Source organism: Calidris pugnax, unplaced genomic scaffold (assembly GCF_001431845.1).
Source record: "Calidris pugnax isolate Ruff unplaced genomic scaffold, ASM143184v1 scaffold44, whole genome shotgun sequence".
NCBI lineage: Eukaryota > Metazoa > Chordata > Aves > Charadriiformes > Scolopacidae > Calidris > Calidris pugnax.
Window position 1 is genome coordinate 47,639,432 of NW_015094506.1, and position 22,221 is coordinate 47,661,652.

Consider the following 22,221-nt stretch of genomic DNA (forward strand, 5'->3'; position numbering starts at 1 on the left):
AGACTCGAGCAGATCTAATATAGTCTTTGTGACTTGGGTTGTCTAACAGAACTCCGAAACTGAATGAATTTATGACAACTTTGATTTTGATTGCCTCTGATTTTACCTCTACCTCTGTTCCAGTGATTCAGATTCTTAACTTTAAGTGTATTTACCAATTTTTTCTGAATTGTGTGATGAATTCTAAGGTTTCAAAATTTTATTTAGATTTGAATTTGGATGAAAAGGTAAAATTCAGAATTTTGCACTAAAATATTTTTAGACATATAATTTGACAGTTAAGCTATGTAACTTCAGCAGGAGATCTAAAGTTAGATCTTTGTTTCACATTATTTGGAAAAGAGATATCCACCAGAATTTCCTATATCTGATATGATATTTTCAAGGATCAGTCCTTATCTTGTTTTTAACGGAGGACAGAGGGGAAAAGAAAGAGATCAAGAAAAGACGTGACCTTTGTTTTGATGTATTTGTTCGGATATGAAATGTTTGAGTCTGGCCCTGTGCAAATTAAACATCCTTTCCATTGAAAAAAGAAAATTTAGCTAATTTCTGGTAAAAAAAAAAAACCTAAAAATATTTCTATACGAAACATTTCATGACTTAGTATTTTTAACCTTTTTTTTTAACCCTTTTTAATTGCAAATTACAAAAGTAACTACGGTAAAACCACAAAATCAGAACACAAAATTAGAACTTTTATGAGAAATGAGAGACCCTTGGAAACAAAAGTTTCATAAAAATGTAATCCTTCAAAACATAAGGATAAAATACTACCAAAGTGCTTTATGACACGTTCTATATTCTAGGCATAGGCATCCAATTCAGAAAACAAAAGTAACTACAGTAAAACCACAAAATCAGAACACAAAATTAGAACTTTTATGAGAAATGAGAGACCCTTAGAAACAAAAGTTTCATAATAATGCAATCCTTCAAAACATAAGGATAAAATACTACCAAAGTGCTTTATGACACGTTCTATATTCTAGGCATAGGCATCCAATTCAGAAATTTAAATTAATGTGTTGGGATTTAGTTTGTTGGGTTTTTTTTTTCCTGGTTTTAGACCACTGGTTTTACACTACAATTTGCGAAAAGGTTACAAGTAAACCTCCTTGTGAAGCCTGCGCCAAAGATTGAGTAAGTACTACTTGAATATTTTGTTTTAAAAAAGTTTTTTCAAGAGGGCTGATTGGTCTATGAGACTGTCAGTAGAAATGGCTGGGAAAAGAAGGAAGAAAAATACCTTCCCAAAGCCTTTTTGTCTTTCTTGCAAAAATTTAGGACATAGCTTTTCAGAGAACATAAATTTCAGCAAAAGAGCAAGCCTTCTTGAGCAAGGCAGTATTTTAACACACATTTGATTTCCCCACAGAAGCTTACAAGGCAACATGTTCTTAAAAATAACACTCTTACAAAACCCAAATGGGGGCCATGAGGATGAACTGGAAGGCAAAATGTGTTCTCTGTAATAAATCCAATGAGAGAGAGAATTCATGTGTGCTCTGTCACTAGATGGATTTTATCACAAGGGTTGATAGGTCTCTAGCTGTTTCTTTTCTCTTCATTGGCCAAAATGTAGTTGTACAGACAGCATTTGGGGATCCTGTAATCTGTCAGGTGAACACCACACAGATCTTCAGACCCTCTCACCAGCACCAAGCTGTGTCCAAGCTTTCTTCTTTCTGACTACTCACGTATGGAAAACTAGAAAGAAAGAGATTGTTGCATTATATGTAAAATGGCTGTTATTAACTGTAGGCTTATTTTTTTTCCCCAGTCCAAATCTATACTAAAACAGTAGATCTGGAAGGTTAAAATGTAGTTAGAACACAAGAAAAATGTTTAAATAGAGACTAGGCTTATGCACCAAACTAAAGGTAACATACTGTATTTCTTTTTTCTCATTTCAGAGCTTTATCAAAAGTTAAAAACCCTTATATTTTTCCTCTTCTTTGGCTAAATGAGGTTAGTATATTTTCTGTCTATTAATCTTCATTGTTTAAAAAACAAACAAAAAAAAAACCCCTGACATAGCTTTTTCAGTCTTGGTGCCCTGAAAATTGGGCAATTAAACTCATGCTGTGATTTGCACACACCAAGAATATATTCAGCAAGTGAGGGCTTGTATCTTCCCTTTCACTGACATTTTTCTTTCACTGTTTCAGTCTGCTGTTATTGGGGACGAGAAAGCAGAAATGTTCAGAAATAAAGTCACCGGTCGGGTCCAGATGCTGGGTGTGCTGCAGATGGTGTTAATAATCGCAGGTTCTGTGCTGTTCATCGCATTCATGGGTTCCTATTTCATATGCAGATCAAAGAAATTAAAATAAGTAAGTAAACACTAATCGCTCAGTTCTCAACAGTAACTTTTCCTCAGGGTTTCAAGAAGTTCAGAATCATTGCATATTTAGCTGTTCTTATTTTTCAAGTGCTAGTAAATTCAGCATTTGTTCTGTGGGAAATCATCCAGATAACTTATCTAATGTTTTCAAATTCTCTTCCCAACCTTAATCTTTCAGGATGCTCTTAATGCACCCAGGTGAGAGTATTGGGAACTATATCAGAAGAACAACATTTTTTTTTGTTGTTCCAGAACACATGATTGTTGTGGGTTTATGAAAACAGTCATTTTATCAAAGACTGCGAAACTGCTTAGAAGTGCCCTCTAGTACTTCTCCTTGACAGAGGCCACACAGCTGCAGATTATGTGCTCTTCCAGGGCATACCCCTGCCTGGGGTTCAGAGAACCCACTGTAAATGACATATTTTATTGAGTGTTGGACAGGGTTTCTCTCTTCTTTCTCTCTCTCATGTATCACTGTCATGTTAGTCTAAACATCTCCTGGACATACCTAGCCCACTGGGACTAAATATACTCCCATCATGGGTAGAATAACCAAGTGGTGGATTAATGCACTGACATCTAAGGAAAAAAAACCACACATGCTTTTTTGGAGTGATTTAAAAGAAGTGCAGATACATGAATGTTATGGTGAAAAGTATGCTGTAGTAAAGAGACATTTTTAAGAAGACTTACCTTATCACAAGCTGAATTCTGATCTTATTTCACTACAGGTACAAAAGACTTCAGAGGTAGGCAATGTTTCATTGAAATTTCAGCCAAGCAGCATGTCAAAATTCAGAGACGAAAGGTATGATTCAAGGCACAGCAGTCCACATGCTATGGAATTCAACATGCTTTTCCATTTCGAGAAGACCAACTCACTAACCCAAATAAGCTGATGTTTCCAAAGGTCCACACTTCTGACATCACTGAAGAGGCCACCATGGAAATTATGCTTGATTATTTGAACCTTGTTACAAATTTTAAATGACATTCAAGCAGACTGAAGTTGAGATGCAGTTGGATTTTAGTCCACTTTCTGACGTTTATGCAACTTGCTACTTTTTTTCTTCTGGGATTTGCGAGACAAATGAAAGCTGTTTGCTGATGTTCTGTCTCTGAGCACAGACTGGGAATGACAACACCTTTGAACTCATGCTGTGCTCTAGATGCCCTCATTGCGATGTTTCTTTCTGTTCCTTCAGGGAATAGAAGCTGCTGCAATAGAACTGCTCTCTGTCCTCTATTCAGGGATGTGAACTGTGTTGAATGTGAAGTTTATTATGTAAAGTTACTAACTGTAATACATGAAGTTAATAAAAGACTTACTAAAATACGTGTTTTATACATTTTATATGGAGATGGCTCATAGATACACCACAGTCATTCGTGTGTTAATGGAGCTCATCAACACTTGGCTCTACAGCTGTTTATCAATCTGAGCTTCTCCCTAACTTACTCCCTAACTCCCAGCCTGCTCCACTGCTCTTACGGTTGCCTCCTGTGTGCTTTGCTTTCTGGCTGTTGCTTGAACACCAGCCTCTGCTCTGCCCTAACCTCACTTTGCCCAAGACCTCCCTTAGGGAATGATCTCATACATCCCCTTTAGGGTCAAGAGAAAATATTCCAGAATGCTCCAGACACAGGAAGGCCTGAGATAATGATTTTGATCAAACATCAGAAGGTTCTACTTTCTTGCTGTTGAAGAACATAAATGAAAACAGGTAGCCCTAATTCCTTGCTGATAAACCATCTGCCACGAAGAAATTTGTGCAACCATTTGTTTAATGAGGTGTATCAGCCTGTAGACAGGTAGCAAACACTACCATCTGCATAAATGGCTTACTTTTTCATTTAATCTGAATGCTATATCATAGAAATGAGAGTCAATGGGGCAGATATTGAGTGCCGTGGGATCTCTCCTTTTCCCGTGGACTCACTGAATTCAGAACAAGAGCCTAAATTCAGCATTTTTAAGACTTCTTCCTGGATCTTTTGTCCCCTTAAAAAACAGCTGTAAAGACAAAGGAAGATCAAAAATTGCCAGCCTCTCATAGCCTCGTGTTTGGAAATAGTGCTACAATGGACTTTAAACCAGGAAGGTTTATCTTGCTAGTAAAGGACAATATCTTTCTCTGGGTATCTTTAGTAAGGTGTTTTCATCCTTTGGAAATAAAGGGAAAACCCCAACAGACTAAAATGCTGGTTTATTAATCCCCTGTTCCTTGTGGAAAAAAGTTTTGTAGCTATCAATAGAACTGATGAGTCACAGAAAACCCAAGAGATTGTTCTAGAAGGCAAGGTCCATGTACATTCTCTTTTTCCAGCCATGAGCTGGGAATGCAAAGTAACAGGACAGGAGATGTGAAGAAGGCAGGGCACCCAAGGGAAGCTCTGCTCTCACTTAGAGAGCCAATGCATTTGATTACTCACAGTGCTTGCTAGTTATTAAAATAAAATAAAATAAAATAAAATGTAATATAATAAAATAAAATATTAATTATTTTAGAGACCTCTCGTGCCTACATTATTGCTGGTGTTGTATGTGATGCTCTGTGTTCATATTAGTCTGTGGACAGTTTGACAAAATTGAAGGCATCCCTAGAGTCCTATGGCCTGGTCAAAAAAGTATGAGGACCACTAAAGTCATTAATTCACCCTCTCCTCTGAAGCATGCACAGCTCTGCTGTGGTTCAAGATCTGACACTAAGTTTTTATACTAAAACTATTCTTTTGTGCCAGAACGTAAATGTGAGATCTTTTCACCAAAGGAGCAACAGCAATGCTCCTCTCCGTTTTGACACACTAGCATTTCAGCTTAATTTTCTTTGGCTTCAAATCCGTTGTCAGCAAGTTACCATTTGCCCTACTGGTGGTGTTTAGTGCTAAGTGGTGCTCCAGCAGCAGTGATCCAGCAAGTCAGGCCATGATTTTAAATGTCTCAGGGCCCAATTTTCCATACACATGAATATGTTTGTTCATATGTATAATCTCATTGATCTCAATGTAGGTTTGGACTTTTAAACTATGTTCAGCATCTAGACTGTGCTTGAATTACAATTAGTAGCTATTTTGTCCAAAGCATTGGTTGCAGTTATTGTTAATTCATGTTATTAAGGCTATGTTAAGTATTTAGACTTGTTCAAAAAGTGCAGGATAAACATTTTTTTAAAATGTTAATTAACTCAATACAAATAAAATAAAGCTCAAACTCTTCTTTCTGAGATCCTTATGTCTAATTGTAAATAAAGTCTTCTGTGTTGGATAATGAACTCCTTGTGTTTCTTTTCTTGGTATTTTGAGCCTGTTTTCTTTTCTCAGAGATTGATTTTATGAACTGATGAATAACCAATCTTAACGGCTAACCTTGTTATGTCATTGTAGTCTGGCACATCACAGCTGCTTAGAAGTGTGTATCACGTTTCATGTTGCCTCGTGATGTATTATAAATACCAGTGACACACAACATCTATGCTCTGGATTACAAAAAGGAGGAGACTTTGTGGCCAGAGCTGAGCACCAGCACGTCCACAGCAAAGCAATTCTAAAACAATCCAAGAAAACCAAGCTCAGACAGACCTGCCTTCAGCTCCCTTCAGCTGGAGGTGCTGGCAGGATGGCATTAGCACATCCAGCAGCACATTACAACATCCTTTGCTGGCTCTGCTGGCCTGGCAGGTCAGGCAGGACGCGAGCCCAGCTATGATCACACCTCACGTTCCATAATGACTCCAGGCCCTTATGGGTGAAAATCTCTGGTGAAAATCAGATCTGACCCAAGATCTAACAGCCCACATGCTTACACCCTGGAGCAGGTGTGCCAGCTCTTGATCTCTAACTGTAATTATGCTTTCAAAGCCTTTCTTAAAACCTGTTCTTCTCACCTAACCTACCAGTGTCTGTTAAGGTAATGTAAACATGCTACTACACCTTGAAAAAGAAAGAAAATCGGTGTTTTCTCTGATGTTTTAACTGTGAGACTAGGCAAAGACTTGTTTTATTGATGGGTGTACACATCAACAGTATTTAAAAAACCAATAAATTTAATAACTAATAAAATATGCTTACAGCTTTTTTTTCCAGTAACCATATAAAACTAAAACTCAAATAGGCAAATGACTCATGCTTACCAAATGCAAACTACATTTATAAATAGATGCTATTCATTTTCCTCTCTGTCTACTGTTTGCATACCAGATATCCCTGATGGTCTGTGGTGACACCCTCTCCCAGCAGTACCCAAAGGAGCCAGGGGCTTAAAGGTCACCCAGCCAGCGCCAGGCTGGGACCTTTCTCAGTTCTACTCTGTAAGAAAAGAAACCAAATGCTTTGCAGTAGGCGCCACCCAAAGGGCATACAGTTTTTCACAAGTTCTCCTGCTTCATTTCAGTTTAGGCAGTCAAAAATATTGCTGGCTAAAATTCATTATTGCTTCCACTCCCAGTTGACATCACCAGAAATAACTGCATCACTTCAAAAGCAGCATGAGAAAAAACACATCCTAAGTGTCTGCTGAATCACAGGTTTTCAGATGCAGCACTAAGACAGAGATTTTGATACCCATTAATATTCTGCAGTGTTTTGCAACGGCTGGGGTTTCCCCTGAGTTCTGTGAATTGGTGTTTTACAAAACATGTACTTGATATAACCAGGCACACCCATATTTATCAGGACCCTATTTCTTGCCCAGCATCAGTTGTGTAACACCAAGGATTTGTGGACAAATCAGGACTTACATATAGCCGTGTGTGTGCTCTTTGATGTGACTTAGGTTTTGGATGCACTTTATACAAATTTGCAATTTCAGCCCTAACAGAATATTTGCATGTAGCACTGGGAAAGTCTCGTTTTTGCCCTCAGTTTTTCCTCCCTTATTTTTCTAAATGGAAAGCCCACACATGTGAAAGCTTCTAAACATAAATGTCTTCACTGATAGTTTTATCCATGATAGAAGCTAAAACATGATTGGCACCTGAAACCAGCAGTGAAAGGTAAAAACGTGCTAGATGTAGGGGTACTTTTGGGTACTGACATATAAATACAGACGTTTTCTGTGTTTTTACCACTGAGGTGGAAGCATATCCTTCTCTGTGCATTCACGCTACAAGTGCAACTATTTATCTTTGCACTGGTTAAACACCAGGTCTGCTTTGTGAAATTGGAAGTTATCCTTACAACTAATGCACATGGGGACACACATACGTAGGCTGACTGTGATGTGGTAGCAGCTGCGTTTTATTCTGCAGCCTTGACAGCCTCAGCCTGGTTGTCTTCAGTGGGATAAATTGAAGAACACTACTGACATTCATGGATTTACGCTGACAGAAAACAAGGACAAAAGGGGAACCAGAACCCTCTAATTATTTCTATTTTTTCCTACAAGCAATGGGGAAAAGAACTAAGAAAGAACTTTTGGCAAAGCATATACCTTAATTCAATGACAAGTTAGTGCAGTTAAGACATTAATTCAGGAAATCTATTTCAACCGCCATCAAACCTGGACAGCTGACAGAGACTTCCCTGAGCACCCAGGAGCATCACCTGCTTTGCTGAACGGATGTACACGTGTGTCTCCTGCATAAGATCATTTGGCACTTAGTACAATTCTGAAGGAGCCATATCGGACAGATGTACTCAACGTTTCCAGCAAAAACAAGTTAGTGACTAGAGGTATCAGCCAGAATGAGGAATATGGGGGTTCCAAAAGCTTCTATTTTTATGTGAATCCATTTAGATTACACAAATTCAGATGAAGAGAGTATGTTCTGATTCAGGTTACTCGTTCAAATGAACTTAAAGTCCTAGCAGAAGATGATTGCTAATACACGTAGATGAAGGGGATCTTGGCTCTACTTTGGATACTAGTTGAGAGACAGATGACTCTTTATGTTGGTTTTAATTCTTACTGGGTTAAAACCAGAAGTAGTCAAAAAATCAAGGAGCGGAAACTCTTGATCTCCTTTTCTAGTTAGGTGCAGGAATGGTAACACAAGTACTATATACTTTTTCTCCTTATGGAAGCAGAAAGATGGAATCAGTTTTTGGAATTTAGATGATCTCTTTCTTAGCTTACCAGATTTTATGAATCCAGGTGAAGAGCCAATCCTTTGTTTTACCTAAATTCCTTCCTGTGGCCAAGCACCCTTTAGACATCGCAGCACCAACTGTCATAACATTTAAGTAGTTCTGATTAATGCTGCTTTGCCCCCAAAGGGGCTGCTTTGTCTGGGCTACATGAGTGAAGACGCTGTAGGTCCCTGAAGTCTGGCCAAGTTTTACAGAAAGATAAAGAAAGGCAAGTCTGCACAGATGGTTTAGCATGGCGATGCCTCATATCCCTGTGGAAAACTTTCAAGAGTGTGTTCAGCTCAAAGTCATCTGCTAAGAGTGCCAGTCCTGCAATCTGTGCTTCATGGCTCCCAAACACTAGAGTGGTCAGTGGCCCGGGCTATGGTGATAGATCACACCATGTCAAAACCCCCCAGGTAGCTGGTAATAGCTGTTATTCAGTACTATCTAATATCTGTTTATTCACTAATAGCTGATTATTCACTAATAGCTGAAAATTGCATCTTATTAAAATTCTCACATTTGACTTAGAACAAATCAAACAAATGAATTTAAAACAATCATGGTGGTATTACCTTAAACTAATACATGTGACTTTGCATCTCAATCTCTCTGTTGTATCACACACAGGAAATGGTTTAAGCAACTAACTCTGATTGATCAGATCTGAGCTGAGAACTGTTAAATGCTTTTAGGAATGTTTAAATCTTTGACAAGATCTTTCACATATTTGGTCTTCATCCGAAAGAGAGCAAAATCATAGAATCATAGAATGGTTTGGGTTGGAAGGGATCTTAAAGATCATCTGGTTCCAGAACCCCTGCCATGGGCAGGGACACCTCCCACTAGAGCAGGTTGCTCAAAGCCCCATCCAGCCTGGCCTTGAACACTTCCAGGGATGAGGCAGCCACAGCTTCTCTGGGCAACCTGTTCCAGTGCCGTATCACCCTCACAGTAAATAATTTCTTCCTAATACCTGGTCTAAATCTTCCCTCTTTCAGTCTGAACCTGTTATTCCTCATCCTATTGCTACACTCCCTGATAAAGAGTCCCTCCTCATCTTTTCTGTAGGCCCCACTTAAGTAGTGGAAGACCTCTATAAGGTCTCCCCAGAGCCTTCTCTTCTCCAGGCTGAACAACCCCAAATCTCTCAGCTTGTCTTCTTGGGAGACGTGCTCCAGCCCTCTGGTCATCTTCATGGCCCTCCTCTAGGCTTGCTCCAACAGGTCCATGTCCTTCTTATGTTGGGGACCTAAGAGCTGGATGCAGTACTCCAGGAGGGGTCTCATGAGAGTAGAGGGGCAGAATAACCTCCCTCCACCTGCTGCCACACTTCTTTTGATGCAGCTTGGGATGCAGTTGGCTTCCTGGGCTGCAAACGCACATTGCCAGCTCACATTAAGCTCGTCAACCAACACCACCAAGTCCTTTCTTCAGGGCTATTCTCAATCCATTTTTTGCCCAACCTGTATTTGTTCTTAGGATTCCCTGACCTATGTGCAAGACCTTGTGCTTAGTCTTGCTGAACTTGTTGAAGTTCTCACTATTGCACAAAGGATGATGAAATAGTTTTACAGACACAAAGATTTATTTGAGGCGTATGCGGCAACTGCAACAGTAACTTTTCCATTTGGGCAGAAAAAACCCGAGCAAATATACAAGGGGAGTAAGGGGAAAAAAGAGAAGGAAAAAAGAAGGGGGAATGTGTTCCCAAGTGGCCAACTTGGATGACAAGTGACATGCGTCTTCTAGATGAGCACCCTCTCCAGGGCCTGCTTGCCAGAGAACCATTCCTCCAAATACGATTTTTAAAGTAGCTGCAGTTGCATCCTGATCTTGCCATTGCTTTCCCTCCCTCAATGCGCTAATAGAGTTGACACATTCTTCAATCGGGAACAGATTTTGCAGCTCTAATTGGCTGCTGAGGCCTTGTGTGTCTACATTACTGGGAAACGTTAATTGTCTATCTGAAAAACTCTTATCTACTATGCTCTACTTGCTCCCTAATATATGGCTTTATAGTAAAAATTATGAAGTGGGGAATGAAATGTAGAGAGAGGAAGGAAGGAAGGAAGGGAATTCACATGATGATGGCAATGACTTTTGACAAAACCCAACTGAACAGCCGTAACAGCAATTTTTGAGTGCCCCCATGCAAAAAAAAATGAAGGTAAGAGTGCTCTGGAAAAGCAGGACAGGGAGAACAGCTGCAGATGCAGGTAGGGGTGTCCAGGTCAATGGCTGCGGTGCTCCACAAGAAGGATTACAAAGCTGAACACAGCTCTGGGCATTGCACAGGTTGGGACACCAGGAGCATCATATCACTAGAGAGTTTGTTGCACACCAGCCACTAAACTGTTCACTGCTGACACCCTACCAAGTGTGGGTGTGTGCCACGTATAAGCAAGCAAACCTCAGAAAGCAGGGATGCTGTGAACAGTCTGAGTTGCCTAACTGTATAAATATCTCTCAAGACACCTGATTTTTTATTAGTTGCTAGTTTAGCAAGGTTTGACCCCCATAGAGTCCATATCGTACAACTCATCATTCATGGAAATCTCAATTATGATGGAGCATGTCATGTGAGTCTTGTTAGATCATTCTATAATCTCTTTCCATATCTGCATTTTTTGAGACTGGGCTCTTTAACACAGTTGCTGGCCTGAAAACAGAGCATCAAGATAGGTGATGAGTACAGGAGGCCACATAAGACATGTAGCAGGCTGGTCACCAAGACGTTTTGTCTGGCTTTGGCAGAATCCCTCTGAGACAGTTAGCCTTTGCATATCCACATCTCAGGCATACAATCCTCCCTTGCTGAGCAGCCAACTTACCTTCTTCACAGATTTGGACCAGGTACTTGAAAACTTTGCTGTTCTTGCTTCACACCTGAGTCCTTGTATGGAACTTCCCCTAAACTTTTTCATAGGCAGAAGAGAGAAATGGATGAAAAGAATACCCAGCTAAATAATTCAGGAGCAGCTTTCTATTAACTTCTCTTGCTAATCTCTTCTGTCTTTTTTTTTACAGCCACTTATTGTATGTTCCGAAACGGTGTTCAGGAAGAAATGCTCTCTTGCAGCCTGAAACCCTGAATGGCATGTTTAGATATAAAAATGCATGTTTACAGTTTGGACAATATTGATTATTTTGGTCCACATGCACCCACGCCGCAAAACTTGGGAGTGCAACACACCTGCCAGAAGCATCGGAGATCAATGCTTTACAACTCCTTGAGTCACTGTTCGCAGCGTGGGAGTGATGTGCAAACCATGGAGCAATCAGTGAACAATTTTGAATGAGAAATAAGAGTTCCATATTTGCATTCTATCTGCAAGCAAATATTTAGCTGAAAGAGCTGTGCAAGACTTGCCTGCAGCTTGTCCTTTCTCTGTTTACAGGGTGGGGTTACCCAGGGCTCTTCCCTGGGTTCTCCTACACCCAAGAAAGGATAATGGAAGGGGTGAGACTTTCAAATTTCTCTTGCTGTTCCCTCGCAACGTTGATTCCTTCTCCTTTAGCAAAAGAAGGAAGGAGACTGGAGATTCCTATTAAGAATTTCCTACTGCCACGACATACGAACCCAATCGAACATTTCTGAAAACCTTCCTTACTTCTAGGCAGGTTTAGTGCTGTGCATCCCAATTTCCAGCCCTGGCCCCGCAGTTCCTGCGGTGCGCACTAGATGGCAGTGCAATCTCTAGGCTGACTCCCGCATCCTCCCGCCGCGCCGGGGTTTGGGTGGATCCACTTGGACGCGGTGAAACTTCAGCTGGGGCCTCTTTTTTTTTGCCTTAATCTGGGAGCATTAAATAAGCATTGCGTCACCGCCTCACACAGCTTGGTAACGTTGCAACAGTTACCTAATTCGTTCATAGATGTTAGTGTGTGTTTTCCACACGAAATAGATTCTATAGAGAGTAGGTTTTTTACAGTTGCTTTTCAGCATGTGAAAAAATGGTGAAATGCTTGAACTCAGAGAGATCACATACTCCCAGGCCTGCAAACAATGTAAAGATGCTCCACTTGATGTTTGCCAGCTGCTGCAGACTCTGGTGCCAGTTCAGAGACCAAGGCTGGCCTCCTCTGATGAAGGACACAAGAAAGTATTCAAACCTTCGTGCTCAGCAAACCCAATTGCTGCCCCTCACCATACCATCAGGCACAGCAACTCCCACCTTCTCAGAGTCCTCCTTTTTAATATCCCCGTTCTTCATCCAGAAAACTCACCACCCTTGATTCTCTCTACTTCCTGTGGCTATAAGGACATCTGACCATGACCTCCTTGCACATTTGATCTCACTTTTACTTACAATGTATTGGCTCTGTATATATTTGTGTCATTTTTTATTTAAAATACTTGCTTAAGTATGACTACATCTTCTCTCCCAGATTTTCTGTTCTAAATCAAGGCTCTCACCATGAAATGATATACTACCTTCTTTGCAGCACATGTTTTGGTTGTAGAGAAAGTAGGTTGTTTTTGTTTTGTTTTATCTGGGAAGAATACACACATTGCAATATAAGTGGCTAGATAGACAGTTTTAAGTTGAGATAACATGTTTGCACCACTAATATCTAATTAACAGGGGGCCCATGATAGCAGTCCTGAATGACATGAACTAAAAAAGTAATGTAAACTGCTGACTTGACTTTGTAGCCTACCTTCAAAAATGTGTCTACACAGTGTTCAGTAGGATTTTCTGAGTGAGCAGGACATGAGCCATTTCTGAACCCCATTGTCAAGCTAATAATACAAAACCTGCTGAGAACCAGCACCTCAGCAAGCTGGTCAGGTCTGGCAGAAATTATGGTTAGATCACTATTCACCTGTGTTCATTATTTATGGAAACAAATTATTTATCCATCTGTGTGTATTTATTGTCTTTAATCATAATGCATGTATACTTCCTGGAGTTAGGAAGACTGGATAGCAGTCTCTCTTTTATTTAGAAAATCAAGGTTATTAAGAAACCACCACATTATATGCTTTTCCTTACATAATCTTGTGTAAAGCTAAAAATATTAAAAATATAAAAGTTCTTTGAGAAGACTATTGAAATGATTTCTCAAAAGTAAGTTTCCCTCAAAATAATAATTTTTTTAATAATTGTTTGCAATATTTTTTTGGTATTTATGTAATTCAGGGAAGAGATGAGAAATTTTGAGTCCCCCCTGAAATTCACATTAAAATTGAATATATCATCAAAGAAGGAAAAATAAAGTTTTGTTGGGTTTGATCACCCTGATTTCCAGAAATTATTATCCATGGATGTGTGGGAGGGGTGATATGTACACTACTATGTTTGCTTTTATATATAGTTACTGACCAAAAGAGAAATGTTGGAGTCTGTGCCTGACAAGTGATGGGCTGTGATCTTTCTTCCCAGTGAGATGACATCCTAATACCTAGGTGAAAGCAATTCTTGTAACACTCAAGAGATCCTTTATAATGATGGATGATCAGTTTATTTTTGAAAATCAAACAGCTTGAATTACATGGACAGAGTCAGAACTAGACTCTAAGTTATTGCTCAGAGAAATAAGGACCAAGATGTTATACCAGAAGTTATCTCTGTGGCTAAACAGACAAGGTGCCAAATGCTGGGCTTGTTGAAGCTTCCCTCTCTGTTTCTATTTGTAACAGGCATGTGTGGGTGTCCTGAAGGTATGGTTTCAGTCTACTGGCCTGCATCTGGTATGATAAGGAAACTGAATGTAAGTGTGTCCACTTGAGACTGTATGTTATGGAAGTTTCTGGTAACAATTTTAGGGTGAGGATTTAATCCTAATTTTTACAGTAATTTAATATAAAGTTTCTCTTACGGTCTTTTCATATATATGTAATTACCACATTGGTCTTTTCACATATTTCAAGCAAGAAACCTCTACCTTTGACTACTGACTAAAGTTAGTTTTTGGCACACCTGCCTTTCACTGAAGAAAAATGAGTTTTAAATAGTTTTATCCATACAAACTGAACTTGACATGGACATGATCCTGCAGGGAGCTGATACCATAGTGAAGGCTTTTGTGCTGCTGCATTTTAAATAAGTTAGAAACTTGTATCCATTATCCAAATTAGCTCTGCAAATGAGTTTTGCAGCAAGTCTTGCCTGATTGAAGCTCGGCATGTGGTAGCTTGGTGTCCCTGCTGAAGACTAAGCCTTCACACAGAGTGCCTGAAGGGCAGGGAGAGCATTTCCAGGTCTGAGTAGGTGGTGGAAGCGTGTTAAAATGACAGATATGCAATGTGTACTAAACTTTCTCCATTATTGGCTTTGCCAAAGGAAATTTCATAGGCAGCTGCCATCTCATGAATTCATCTCCAGCTGCTGACTCACCAGGGAGCACACACAGCTGCTGATATATAAAATCCTGCCTTTTGCTACTCCTGTCCCCATCGGTTTGCTTCCTCCAGCCCTCGGCAGTGGCTGCTGACAGTTCCTCCAGACAGGCCTTGACAATTAGCAAACACACGAAAAGCCACATTGCAAAGGGGACAGTTGCTGCACACGTGATATCATTACCATGTACCCACATAAATAAGAACAAAAAGTAAAATTGCACCACCTGATAAGGCTGGGGTTCTCCATTACATCATCTGCAAACACACCCATGACAGTGTGTACTTCGTCACACCCTCCTCACCCATTTCTTCTGCCTTGATAACTACCCATTGAATTGATAACGACTGTTTTCCAACTCCGAGCACAGCCCTATCTGAAACCCTTCACTACTTGGTGTGGTAAAGTCAGACAACTGGCAGTGAGGCAACAGAAATGCATTTGAGAAGACAACACATACCATGGCCCTTCATCTGGGCATGGCATCACACTCTTGACCAACTTTACCATCATAACTCAGCCCCATATACTCAACTGATAACGTCTTTAAGTACCCACCAACCCCTTTGCTTGAAGAACTCCATGCTTCAGTGCAAAAAATGTGTGTCCAGAGCTTTTCCAGAAGGGGTATTAGTGATTTACTCAGTATGTGCCAACAGTTTGGTCAAAGGACGGGGCGGCACATCAGTGCAGAGAGCTGCAGAGCCTGAGGCTGGGTGGCCATGGCGTGTCGGCAGCCTGAAGGGGCCCAGCCCTCAGCTGGGGTAGGGCACGGGCATTTTCAGGTGACATTGATTTCTGAGCTTTACAGGATTAGGAAAAGGATTTTGAAAGAGTCACAGATCTCTTGGCAGGATTGAAGCCTTTTAATAACTGTAATATCACAGGATAAAAAGATTTTACTCATTTTCCAGGCTATGGCCCCAGGCCTTGGTGCTCACAGGTGGGCCTCAGACCTGTAATTCCCTCAGGCAGGGCTTAAAACTGCACATATGGGGCATTTAAACCCCAAATGTTTAAAGAGCTGTGGTCACTGAAGTACTGCTTACACCTATGATTCCTGTTAATCTTAGTGGGTCTTAAACAACAACTAGTCAGCTGCCCTTGCATCTTGGGCCCAAGGCTCAGGTTGCTCTGGTTGTAAAGAGCCCTGAAAATGTGACCCCAGGGTGATCAATCATGAGGCCTACTGGTACCCAGCTAACCAAAAGAGTGACTGATGAGTATAACCCAAAGCTAGACTATAATGATTGTCATTTAAATAGCACAGGTTTGGATTGCAAACCATGCATGAACTACTGCAAATGATGACCTGGTCTGCCTTCAAATAGGTGGCCCTGTCCAGCTCCCACAAATTCTATGGAAATTTTTCCATTAGTGCAGTCAGTGTTGGTTCAAGACATTTTGCCCTAATGAAAGGTTTCTTGCAATTAAATACTTGTCTGCTTTGTCTCGTTTCTGTGTTGAGAGGCTGAGGGTTGCAAACCAGAAAGTATGAAAGCAGCATTTAGCTGCTATTAGCATTTAGCAAAGTTCCAAATAACGCCTCTCAGTAAAAGTTTTTGCTCTTTCTTGAATGCATTTTTCTACTGAAAATCAATGGTTTGTAGTCAAAAGTTAATAGACGCACCAGCTTTCAGCATCTGGAGAAATCATAGTCCAAAATAAATTGTATGCTTTACATATTGTTTAGCTCTGGTGTGGTCACTTGATTCCTGAGGAATGAACACATTCTGTGTGTGTAGGACAAACTCTTCACCCTAAGAATGCAATCTAGCAAACACCAGCTGTTTAGGGTTTTAGCCAACAGAACAGGAGGAAAAAAATAAAATAAAATAAAAAACCTAGGAAGATGTATTTACAGCTGCATTAGCACTTAATACCATGAATTTCTTTCAGACTCAGAACAAAACTGACCTTTAAGAGTAGCGAACTTGGACTATAAATGCAAAACATGGCCTGATTATGAAAGCTCTGATATAAAGCAGGTTTTATTCTTACAGTGCTTGTCAAGCCCTTGGCTTGGAACTGCAAAGCTCTTTGGTTGCCATGCTTTTACAGGCAGATGATAAATCTGCCTGCTTTGTGCAGTTTGATATGACAGCATGGCTCGTGCGATCCTTTTAAGCAATGAAAATATGCCCGAGACCACAAGATTGTGTCACAGATAAAGGAGCTCCCTCTTGCATTGTTTTTTTCACAGGGATGTTAAGGGTATTGAAGTGCTGCTGGCTTATGCACATATGGTCACTTATTGATTAGTGCTGTAGATCCAGTTACAGCAAATGATATTGTGTGCCCTCCTCCCTAATTACTTAATGAAATCCCCTTGGGCTGCAACAATTTCCATATCAAAGTGGGTGGTTCATGCATTCATATAATGACTGGAGCTGAAGCAATCCTTTTAAAAGCAGAGGCACAAGACCAAAGGCCACTTCCTGCAATTAAATTAGAAAATTTGAAATCAAGTTGGATCAGGTAGGCATCTGTGGTCATAGAGGTGTGCTGGGTAATGCGAGTTACTTTGTCAGAATTAACACTAAGGTTTCAGTTCTCTTCTGTTTGTAGTGGTCTGGGAGCTGGAAAGGGCGGAGGAGGCAGCTCCTGGGAGCAGCTCCCCAGCAGCATAGAGAGGTCAATGATCATCCAGGCATACCCACTGGAGTGAAGCAACCTGGTCCTCACTGCAGCCTTTCAGCTGTCCTGCCCTGTGACTCCTTCTGCCTCTTACCTGCCTTGCTGACCTACATGGAGGCTATCAGGCCTGTTCTGGCCTGGGACCTCTAAGTGCTGTCACAGTGCAATATGGAGGAGGTTGATACTCTTCAGTTAGAGTACATTGCCTTTCACCCAAAGCTGCGGGAAGAGGGGAGTGAACCCAAGACACTTGCTGTGCATGTGTCCCAGTGCATGCCCTTAAGTGAGCTGGCACGTATGAGGTCTTTCAGCTTATCCATGGTGTTGGTGTCACTGCTCTTCCTCCCTTCCAGTGCCTGACTCTTCAGTCATCACAAGGGTTAGCTATGCTGAGGCTTATCTCACCTAGCATTACATGTCCTTACCACAGGTATTAGACCAGCACATTACACCCTTTTATACTTAATGGACAAAAAGAGGGACTTGTGAGTCATGATTCCTCTAAGCGTAAGGCTTGTCTTTAGATATACCACAAATGACAAAGGCTTATTTCTAAGCCTTTGAAAGAAGTAGTTCATATGAATGTCTTCCCTCATGATATTTGGTGTGTTTAGGGCGACCCAGCACTACAGAGAAGGTTTGGGGTTTTATTTTGGAATTAATCTTTCAAGTTGCTAAGTATGCCATGGTATCCAGCCTCAGGAGCACTGTCTTTTCAATGTGTCACATCTGTCTCTGGACATATAAAGCAGAACTCCCACCTCATGTCAGTGACACTTCCTGTCCGCAATCAGCTAAGCTTCATCTGCCCACATGTGAGCACACCAGTTAGCTAAGCTCTTGGGAGTTTTGAGGATTTCCACAGCAGATATTATTCTGATTACAAAGCATGAGCCTGTAGTTGTTCTCAGACTACATGCAACCCCAGTTAAACACATCCAGAGACAGACTCCTTCCCTCCTCCCTTTTCAAACACAGGTCATGGGGCTAACTCAAATGCCAATTCAATCCTTGCTCAATCAGAAGAGATTTTAGTCTGCTTCTCTCAACCAACTTGAGGCTAGCCCCCTTGTTGCAACTTGGGCATGGGTATCTAAGTCTCTCTTGCTGATGTTGGTTGGCTTTGCATGAAAAACGGAAGAAAGGACAAAAAGGAATCTCACTGTGCTCTCTTTGAGAATTGAAACCTCCCTTTTGTACAGGTTGCACTGAAAATCCAGCCCAGAGCCTCCATCATGGAACAGCCCAACGCTGTGGCCTGGAACTTGCTCAACATCTCTCTTGCTCAAGGGGGAGGACTGAGAGCAGCAAATCCTACACAAATGAATCAACAAGTTCTGCATTCATGTGACAGGTCCTTCTCAATAATTCGAAACTTACTCCTCCAGAAAGGGAGTTAATGTTTATTTGAAAACACTTTGATCTTATAAAGGTATTGGTTTTCTCGGGAGACAGGGCAATAAACAGCTGCATCAATATTTACCTTAACAGAAAAGCCTTTTCTTTGTATCAGTTCCCTTCATTTTCTGTTTTTAGTTTTTTTGTTTGTGTGTTTGTTTGTTTTATTTTTTACAGCTCATGGGCTGCAAAAAACCATCTCTGTTTCTTCAGTTTTCAGATTGGGGGGAAAAGGGAACTTCCTGGTATTTTTCAAACAGGCAACCACATCCATGGCAATGTCTGATGTCTGATCAACTTTCTTGTGTTGCTGGAAGTCACCATGCAGTGGTAGGCTTGCTGCTCCTGCAGGCTTTACAGCACTCAGCTAGCACATATCAACAAACATCCAACTCATCTTCCCAAAAACTAGTTATAAAATACCAGCAACTCTTTATTTACAGGCAGAATATAAGGACTGTATTGGTACACATTGCGATTATTTGTTATAACTCATTTTTCAGCAGTTCAACCCCTTTTTTTTTATCTTCGTAAAAAGGCCAGTATGCAATTTGGGGTCAGTGGTGATAAGAGAAGTTGAAAATATTGGAGGTTGAATGTCCTGTGAGACTTACATTTTCATTTCAGCTGTTGCTGTGCATGTGTAGCTGTCCACAGAATAGAGTGTGAGATCTGCGATGACACATTCATTTTGAATTGCAACCAATTTTCTGACCAGCCAAATGAAAATATAAATTCAGGCTGTGCTCCACTGTCCCCACAGCTCTCCCATATTAATTACATCACATGTTTCTTTGAATCGGGGGACCCAAGTGAGTTACAAACAAACAAAGAAAAACACAGAACCGCCCTGCAAAGACAGAAGAGAGACCAAGGGTCAAGATTTGTGGCAGCAAGAAAAACTAAACTGCACAACTGGCACGAATTCCTACATCAAAGAAGACAAAAAAACCTTCAGAGATACAAAGCATTAGTATATTGCCAAGCAGCTGTACCCTATGGCATGGAAAATATTTTTAATATATTTTTTTTTAATTTCTGTCCTTAAAATCAACTCAATATTTAGTTAATGAGGCACTGTTGATAGTTTCTGGTCCAGAGCTGAACTGTAGAACTGACTCATTTTACAGTTTTTAAGTGTGGAGAGGCACACTGCAAAACCAAGTTTAAGTACTCTCTGATCAACAGTAAGGAGAATATGAGCCATATGCTTGTTAATGCGATGCAGAAACATGTTCTAGCACCATCTAGCCAACTTCAAAGGCAACTTCAACTCAGCAAATAGGCCCTGACTGTCACATGTCATCAAACTGTCAATTGACCGTGTCAGTATAGTTGGTGGACTAAACAGCACAGTTACAGGACAGCCAGGGTTGCAAAGTCATGCACGTCCCCCAGTTTGGTTCAAGGCTGCATCTGTTTCTGAAAAACTGTCGCCCTCTCTGTAAGAGAGAACCTCCAGTGAAGAAAATGTTTAGCTATTTTACTTTTTACTCACTGTGGAGGAAATAATCCAGTTATTTGGGGATATCAGTGGTTTGGGCCATAGAGAAGATGGAGAGGGATAAAATTGTCACAGTGTGACTGAGATTTGTCAAATTAACTCAACAACAGGGTGCATTTTAGTTTCTCTTTTACTGGATAATGACAGAATCTTTACAGGATTATTTAATTCTGATTTTGGTTTTGATTTTTTCTATATACTACAGAACTCATTTTTTTCTCTGGTTATTTTTTTTAAATATACCTTCTGAATAATTTATCACTACTTTATGTTTGTGATATTCTGACTTTGTATATGGTTACTATGGCCATAGAAATCTAAAACAAATAACAGAGAATAAGTGTTCTTCTCAGTGACTTGGAATGCATTTATGAACAGGGGATATAGAGAACCCACGATCAGGTGGTGAGAAAAAATCCAAATGCAGAAGACCCTGGACACAGGAAAAAGGAGGCTGAGCACGATTCTCAGAAAGCTAAATCCCACCGGCCTTATTCAGCCCTCACTCATCCAAACTGAGTAACTAATGTCAGTAGGAGTTTTGACTAGGAACCTGGCTTAAGGAACTGAGAAAGCTAGTACGTTGGACTGGGCTGCAGTTTAATGTGTCTTTAAGGAAATGCTTGCCCAGTCTTTGCTAGGATCTGTGGATGGGAATTGTTAGATGATGCCTGTGTTAGCCAAGGAGTTCATGACATTGCACGAGACTCAGGGTAGTTTAGCAAGTCTTGACTTGAATTCTGGTTCTTTCATGAATTATATATTTCCTGCTCTTTTCCAGTAGCTAAATTACAAGTTCAAGGTATGATGTATCTTAAGGACTGCCTTGTTTATTGAAATACAGGTGTGCAGCATGCAGAAAGCATTACAGAAGTTGTTCTCCCATCTTACAGCTGAAATAGGTCACTACCAAGCATTATTTGCAAATTGGAGCTCTCCTGGTTATTGCACCAACCTTCAACCTATTTCACCACCAGCAATGCTACTTCTTTAGTATGCCAATAAGTCCCAAAGCTGCCTTTGTGCAACTTAGTGCTTTGTCCTGGTAAAGGGACTTAAAATAATGGCCTAGATCCTATGGTTGCTTTGCAAAATTCTGGTGATGAAGAGCAGCTGTGAACTGACTTAATCAACCAGTGAAATGGTGTTTATGACTGTTTCAGCTTTCTGGGACAGCACAGAGTAGCTGGAGCGAAGCAAAGGAGAGGCCCAGAGTTGCCAGTCTGAGGCAAAGGAAGGGGGACTGCACCATCTCCTTCTCTTCCCACATGGACAAGTAAGGCAAAAACTGGTGTAAAAGGGGCCGGGGTGGGCATGGAGCATTTGGTATGGCATGCGTGGTCTGCCACACTCAGCTCTGCCTTAACAGCCAGTAACAGCTCAGTCAACAGCAGTTACTTCAGAGGTTTCCCTCAGAGTGAGATTTATTCTTGGCATCCAAACCTGAGTGCTCTCAATGCAGGAAGACTTGTACCATTTCCAAGATTTCTGCTGGCTGACTTTACAGTTGGCTGGAGGATGCAGGGGAAGTTTCTGTTCAGCTTATATGGTTTTCGCCATCGTGTCGTTAGCTCCTTTCAAAATAACAGCTTGCCTTCTTGACAGGAATGAATAAACTGGCAAAGCAATTCTTTCTTTGTTAATCTCTAACTGGTCTCCAACGACACTAGAAAATGAACTGTCTCTAACTCCATTTAGGGCTCCTTGGCCAGTGTGTACTGTACCACAACAGTCCCCGTGCCGGGAGACGACTAGCGTGCTCCAGAGGGCCAGGTGGTTACCAAATGGCAGCAGATATTATTCCCTACTTCTGGAGTCCTGAATAATCCACCAGGCATATTATTCTCTGCTTTAACCATTTCCTGATAGACAGCTCCAGACATTGCTAGGTGGAGGACACAGCACAGGACAGATCC

The 22,221-nt window shown here is 40.8% G+C and overlaps 1 protein-coding gene across 9 annotated transcripts in view; it reads left to right on the top strand.

Annotated features, from left to right (window-relative positions):
* CD36 (CD36 molecule (thrombospondin receptor)) overlaps window positions 1-5,622 on the top strand; it is a 38,814-nt gene extending 33,192 nt beyond the window's left edge. For all 9 annotated transcript variants that reach the window (XM_014963801.1, XM_014963805.1, XM_014963802.1 and 6 more), the window contains exons 11-14: window positions 1,070-1,143; window positions 1,917-1,971; window positions 2,172-2,336; window positions 3,082-5,622. In XM_014963801.1, the coding sequence (XP_014819287.1) occupies window positions 1,070-1,143; window positions 1,917-1,971; window positions 2,172-2,336 (294 nt within the window). In that variant the 3' untranslated portion in view covers window positions 3,082-5,622. The remainder of the gene's footprint in view (window positions 1-1,069; window positions 1,144-1,916; window positions 1,972-2,171; window positions 2,337-3,081) is intronic.
* The last annotated feature ends 16,599 nt before the right edge of the window (window positions 5,623-22,221 follow it).